This window comes from Pezoporus wallicus, unplaced genomic scaffold (genome assembly GCF_028554395.1).
Source record: "Pezoporus wallicus isolate ANWC-B61680 ecotype Strahan unplaced genomic scaffold, APGP_CSIRO_Pwel_v1 contig_3847, whole genome shotgun sequence".
NCBI classification, from domain to species: domain Eukaryota; kingdom Metazoa; phylum Chordata; class Aves; order Psittaciformes; family Psittacidae; genus Pezoporus; species Pezoporus wallicus.
The window spans coordinates 2,622,501-2,629,092 of record NW_026639842.1 but is presented as its reverse complement, the minus strand read 5'-3'; the positions used below and the strand labels follow the sequence as shown (position 1 = coordinate 2,629,092).

Genomic DNA, 6,592 nt, shown 5'->3' with positions numbered 1-6,592 from the left:
GCAAACCAAACCAAAGGCAGAAGGGGGAATGTGTGTGGGAGTGAGTGTGAGTGTGAATCAGCCTCGGTTCCTCCCGTTTCAGAAAGACCCATGACAATACTAGATACGGTGTCGAATTAAGTTGGTGTTAGAAACCGGTTCCCCACCCGGAGCACAGGCATGCCCCAGCCCGGGAGAACCCAGAATCCCCACTCCCGCCGGCACAGAGTGCTCATACCTCTCAAGTACAAAACGCCGTTTATTTTCCACCCCGCCGCGCAGGCGGGAGGGCTTAGGGAATAATTTAGCATGCATAAGTAGAGGTCAGTTTTTGTCTTTTTTATAAATATGATATACAAAAATAAAGACAGTACTGAGATTTCCAGCAGTTTTAACGTTCATGACATAAACAGTTTTCCCGATATATAGTAAGAACAAAACATTTCCAATATTCAGCAAAAGGAACGCGCTTCCAGGGGGTAGGGATGGGGGGGGGGGGAGTCAAGGTTTGACTGATTTTCAGTCAATAACACTGTATTCACCGTAAATCCTCTTCCCCGCCCGGCATGCGGAGGATCCTCTTCTCCATCCCCCTCCATGTCTGGAGGGGTCGGACCAAGGAGGGCAGCGGGGCCGGTGCCGACCAAGTGCGGCAGGGCTCATCCCGGAGGGAGGGAGCGGGGCGTGCAGGGGGCTCACTGGGGCTGCGCCGGGGCTCCGGGCCTGCCCCGGGGCTGCGTGTCCTCCTCGTCCGCCTCGGAGCAGTCGGAGGAGTGGTATGGGCAGCATCGCCCGGCCGCCGGCTCCTCTTCCTCCTCCTCTTCTTCCTCGTCCTCGGGTTCGCTGTCGGGCAGCTCCCGCATTCTCCTCCCGCCGCTCTTCTCCGGGGCTGACAGCAGCAAATCCTCATCCCCCTTGTCCTCCCCGCCGCCCCCCTTCTGCTTCTCGGCCTCCTGTGCCGCCTGCTCCTTCGCTTTCTTGCTGCGCTTCCACTTCATGCGACGGTTCTGGAACCAAATCTTCACCTTGGGGAGACGGGGACACACACACACCAGTTCACTCACCGCCCCCCGGCAGCAGCACCCACCGCCAGCACCCCCCGCCGGCGGGGACTCACCTGAGTCTCTGTGAGCATCAGCGACGTGGCCACCTCGAAGCGCTTGGGCCGGGAAAGGTACTTGTTGAGCTTGAACTGATGCTCCAGCTCCAGCAGCTGCTGGCTGGTGAAGGCCGTGCGGGGCCGGCGGCACTTCCCCAGCAAGTTGGACTGCGCCTGGGCTGGGAAAGGAGAGCGAGGGGTGAGGGCTGGGGGGCAGAGGTGCGCGCGGAGCCGCCCCACCGCGGCCGCGCAGCCCCCGGGATGAGGCAGGAAGGAGGGAGGCAGGAAAAGCAGGGTGGCGGAAATTGGAGCAAGGATGGGCGCACGGACAGAGGGAGAGATCTCCCCCAGCCTCCGGCGCAGTGTCAGCGCAGCCCACACAAGGGCCAAATAAATAAAAACAATTAAATCTTTTAAATCAATAAAAAGATGTCTCTTGATTTCCCAAGAGCCTAACAAACGCGAGACAATAAAACGGAGGCAGGGATTGCGGCGAAGAGGTCCCGAGCTCTCCGGGGAGCAGCAATTTGCTCCATTTAATGTTTTAGTTAAACGCGCCGCACTCCCAGTCCGGCCATACCCGTTTAATTAACGGGATTGCAGCGGGCACCCTTCCCTCCCGCCAGCCGGGAGCACTGGCTGCCCGTGAGGGCGTCAATCAGTGCCGAGGGCTGGAAAACTGCCTTTGAATGGGAAAAAAAAGAATACACGGTAAAAGCGGCGTATTGTTCACGATAGAAAGTAATAATTCAAATCAAGGACTCTGTGTGTGTATATGTAATAGATAACACTTATGTAAAAGACACAGGGATATATATATGGATATATGTATTAAAAAAAATATAAAAGACCGGGGGATGGGCAAGAAGGAAGCCACGGGGCCGGGGGAAGGCTGAGCACCTTCGCGGAGCCTGGGCACCGCCGGGGATGCATCGCGGCAGCGCTGCTGCCCATTTCTCGAAGCATTTCGGTACTTCGGGTTATTTGGTTTAGGAAGAAACTGTCCAGACCCGAGGCAGGGCCGCACTCGGAGCCCCTCTCTAAAGAGGTCTGACAGAGGAGGACAGTGTCCGCTCCCGGGCAGCCGCGCCAGGGAGGTTTTGTCACTGCGGTGCGATTTTCCGAGGCTCCATTCTCGCTTCGCTCCTGCTATTTATTCTCGCTCTGCTCCTTGTTTGAGAGGCAGGGCTCTGACAGCTCTCCTAATTATTTTTCTTTCTTCCTGAATGTTCCAGTCTAAACAACCCCAATTCGAGGGAAAACAATGGACTTTTTTTGTCTGAGAATGTATGCGCTGAGTACGAGAAGGGAAGGGGGGGGGGGGGGGGGGACCCAAACCCAACACACTAAAAAAAGAAACCGCAGTTCTTTTCCTGGCACGGTTTTGGTAAAACTACACCTCCGTTATTGTTAACTCGGCCATTCCCACTGAGAGCTCACACCTCCGAAAATGATCTTTGCCTAAAACAGATGCACGCAAGGTTCCCTCCACCGCCGCGAGGCCTAGTGCTCGGCGGAGCGCCTTGGCCGCGGATTGCCTGCTTCAACGCTGCGTTCCCAGCCCAAAACGGAAACCGTCTGACTCCATTTACTTGGAGTCCCATCATCATCCCCAGGGAACGCGGAACCCCGAATTTCTGGCTAACACCAGATGCTCCCTGTGCTCCCATCAGAGCCTCCCATAATTATTATAAGCCCGCTTCTTATAAAAGCGAAATAAAATTGAGAACGGCAACTACGCGATGGGACCTGCCACCCCGCCTTTGAGGGTAGACATTGAGACCAGGGTCTTGGAGGACTTCAGGGGGCTACTGCCCCTGCCTTGCCCGCCCCTCCCCTACGGCTTTTGCACCCTGTGGACGGCAGGAACAAGCGTTCGCAAGGGCAGGAACCGATTTCCCACCTTCCTGTTGATCCTGCCGGGAAAAGTCAGGCTGCACTGGGCGACCCCAAGCCCCGGTTCCCTTTGTGGATCGCTATTTCCTCCCTCTAATAACAATTAAATAAATAAATGAATAAATAAAACACAATACTAAATGTCGCCTCCGATTTAAATCTGCAGTTTACCCACGCGAGGGCAGGGATTTTTCCCTCCCCTTCTCTTTCCTAGAGGCAGCTCTCCGAAGGCCGCAGCGCTGGGACGGGACAGGGATGCCGGTCAGGGGGATAAGGTTGCAGGGCGGCGGGAGGCAGATACTCACAGCTGAAGTCAGGCATTTTGGGGAGGATCATGCCGGCTGTGGAGGCTCGCAGCCACTGGTCCAGCTGGAAGGTACCGGCGCTGAGCTTGATAGGGTCGGCGGCGGGATGGGCCGGGTGCGCTCCCTGCACTTGCGAGTAGGGGTAGGAGAGGGCCGGGTGCTGCCCGCCCAGCGCCGAGTACCCGTACACGGGGTGCCCGTAGAGGGCCGCCTGAGCCGGCATGCCCGGCCCGCCGGGAGCCGCGGGGTGCAGTCCCAAGGCCATGCCGGCTGCCGAGGCGTGGTGGTGCGGGTGTGCGCCGGTACCAGGCAGGAAGCCGGGTTTAGGGACCAGGGCGCAGTGTGCGGCCAGGAGGCGCGGCGGAGAGGGGCTGTCGGTGCGCAGGCAGTCTGCGGGGCCGCCGGCGGGATGCTCGGAAGAGGATGAAGAGGAGGAGGAGGAGGAGGAAGATGAGGAAGAAGAGGACGGGGGGCTGCCGCTCCCGCTGCTGCTACTGCCGCTGCCGCCCAGCGAGGTGACCAGGGCCAGCGGCGCGCTCTGCCCCGCCGCCGCCGCCTTGGGGGGGTCGACAGCCAGCAGCGCGTCGATGCGGAAATTTTTGGATTTTTCCATGGGAGCGCGGGCGGGCAGGGCCGGGAACGGGGGAGGGCAGCGGCTGGCCACAGGCGGCTCCTATTGGGCCGGCGCCGCTGCGGCCTCGCCCGCCATTGGCCCCACTGCCCACCTGTCACGGAGGAGCGGGGGGGGAGGCCCGCCCCCTTCCACCCCCCCTCCCCCCCCCGCCCGGTTGCGGGTAGTGGGGGGAGGGAGGGGGGTAGCCCGGTGTAGGTATGGAGCACCGGGTGCCCTCCCCGGGCACAGCCCTGCCAGCCCCGGGCCTACCTGTCCCTGCCGGCTCAGGGGTCTCTCGCCCCCTGCTCAGTGATCGCTTTCCACCGTTCCCGCACACGCAAATATTTGCCATAAACGCGCCGCCGACCGCTTTTTAACGAGTCGGAAAGAATAAACACCTGTGGGTCAGGGAGTCACGCCTGCCACCACCCCCCGGGTTTGTCAACAGCGTTATTAGACCTGCTTATCTAACACAAACAGGCCCCAACAGAAAAGGGAAAGAGCGGGGCGAGGGGTCACTCCCCCGTTTCCCGGGGGGGCCACAGGGTGAGGCGGTGTGAGCGGGAGGTCAGGCCGCGTTACGGACCGCTGCCAGGGTAAACACCCTCTCTCTTCGAGCCTTTGCCAGCCCCGGGCAGAAGGCGCCCGGCTGCGGGAAATGCCCGTGTGGCTGTGAGCACACCCGGTACGGGCGGCTTCGTGACCCAGGGGCAGCGGTGCCACCGCGGCAAGGGAGCGCTGTTTTCCCCCGTCCGTGCCCCAGGGATGGGAGACTTGGAAGCAGCGAGAGGAGCGAGGAAATGGGCGAAAGAAGCGGAGAGAAGGAGGAAACAGATTCCGGTACAACCAACAAAATATCCGACAGCTTTGCTCCCGCTCCCCTTTCCCCTGCTGTTCGGGGGGTAAAAGGCCTGGAGCACCTCTGCTGGGTGTGCGCTCGCACACAGACACACATCCATGCACACACATAGATATTCACACGTGAACGCAGACAGACACACACTCGCACGCCTTTTGCTCTGTGCCCTGATATTCCCCTTCTCTCCTGCACCGACTCTTTTCTCCCCTGACCTCTCTAACTGGAGCCTCCGGACGCACTCGCACAGCAGACACATAGATACAAGCAGGTCAGACGTGTAGACACAACAACAGCAAGTGCACAGACACGAGCAGGGCGGACATGTGGCCACAACCACGGCAGACACACAGATGCACGTGTATAGGCCAGACACAATCGCGCTCGGCAGACGGCCGTGGCAGGCAACATCCGCACACCAGTGACCCCACAACCGCACATGGGTATAGGCAGAGCAAATGCACCAAGACCCGCACAACAGCCGTTCCCTCACCGGGAGCCCCGACATGCATCCCCGTACAGCCCGCACTCGCAGGTACTCACAGCACCGTGTCCCCCGCTCCCCGGACTCTGCAGAAGGAGAGGGGTAAAACGAGCTGCGGGATCATTGTTACGAGCCTCTCCGGCTCTGCCAGGCCACCGGCGGGCTCCGAGGGCCCGGGTAGGCCCCCGGGAAAGGGCCCGGGGGTTGCTGCCTCCCGCCGGGGCTCCCAGCTGAACCCGCGTTTCCCCCTGAGCGGCACTTTGGGCCCTACACATGAGGCAGCCCCACGGCAGCAAGTGTCCCGAACGAGGGCTTGTCTCCATCTCCGGACGCGATGCTGGTCCCGCACCCTCCTTCCCTGCACCCCGACGGGGCTGAGGGTCGCCTCCCTTCGGTGCACCCTGGGCAGGGGTGTCCAGCCCGCTGGAATCGGGAACGCGGCTGTCACCGGCCGGGCGACCTGGGCACCGCCGATGCCAACTCCCGATGCCCGGGCCGGCAGTGCCGGGGCTGCGCGGACCGTTCCGCACGTACTGAGATCACTTTGCGGCCCCTTCTCGGGGCAGTTTTGGGAAATGAGGGGGGAAATCACCAAGCGCAAGCAGAGAGCCGGTAGCGCACCCTGCGCTCAGGACACGTGTGGGGACTCGTGTCCGCGGCCGGCGGGAGAGGTGCCCGGTGCTGTGAACGCTTCTCAGCCGCTGGGGAGCTGGAGGGGGCGAGGGCCGCATTCACATCGTCGCCCGCCCTGCTCCGCTCCACCGCCGCCTCCCGGAGTGGGCTCCGGCGGGTCGCCCCGTCCAGGCACCCCGCGGCTCCCAGCCCGGAGTCTTACTCGGGCACCCTTTGGATGATGAACGAGGGGAGAAGCGACCCGCAGGCTTCAGCTGAGCAGCGAGCAGGGCCCGAGCGGCGCTGCCGCGGACGGGGTCCTCCATCCACCACAGCCCCAGCCCTTCGGGAGCACCCCAAAGGGCCAGGCCGGGCCGCGACCGCAGCGGCCGCGCGCCTTCACCCTTCTCATCGCCCGCAGGCTGCTCTGCCACCAGGGAGGGAACATTTAGAGAAGGATTTCGATTTTCAGACCTTTCTGACCTCTTTGGTTTTTAATCGAGTACCATTTTTTTTTACTTTTCTTTCTTTTTTAAAAATATTTTTTTCCTCTGTTTATTTATAAATTTTCTTTCATTTGTTTTATTTCCTTTTTTCTTCTTTCAATTTTTCTTTTATTCTTTTTTCTTTTATTTTTCTAATCATTGTAATATATTTTTTCCTCCCTCCACTCCTCTCCGTTCCGTTCCTTGTGTTTGCCTTACGCTCCCCCCCCCCCCCCCCCCCCCCCCCCCCCCCCCCCCCCCCC

General features: G+C 60.5%; 1 protein-coding gene across 1 annotated transcript; it reads right to left on the bottom strand.

Moving 5' to 3' along the window:
- Positions 1–220: 220 nt before the first annotated feature.
- MNX1 (motor neuron and pancreas homeobox 1) lies at positions 221–3,927 on the bottom strand. The gene is made up of 3 exons (XM_057416474.1): positions 3,280–3,927; positions 1,097–1,257; positions 221–1,004 (listed from the first exon to the last, which is right to left on the bottom strand). The coding sequence occupies exons 1-3, from the start codon at positions 3,890–3,892 to the stop codon at positions 675–677; spliced, it is 1,104 nt and encodes a 367-aa protein (XP_057272457.1). The 5' UTR covers positions 3,893–3,927; the 3' UTR covers positions 221–674.
- Between the last annotated feature and the right edge of the window lie 2,665 nt (positions 3,928–6,592).

Bases quoted from the DNA above. Each gene is read 5' to 3' on its own strand.
- MNX1 (XM_057416474.1), bottom strand. From the start codon at position 3,892: ATGGAAAAATCCAAAAATTTCCGCATCGACGCGCTGCTGGCTGTCGAC. The intron at 1,258-3,279 runs GTGAGTATCTGC...CTCCTTTCCCAG, and splicing joins CAAAATGCCTGACTTCAGCT to CCCAGGCGCAGTCCAACTTG. The intron at 1,005-1,096 runs GTGAGTCCCCGC...CGTCTCCCCAAG, and splicing joins TGATGCTCACAGAGACTCAG to GTGAAGATTTGGTTCCAGAA.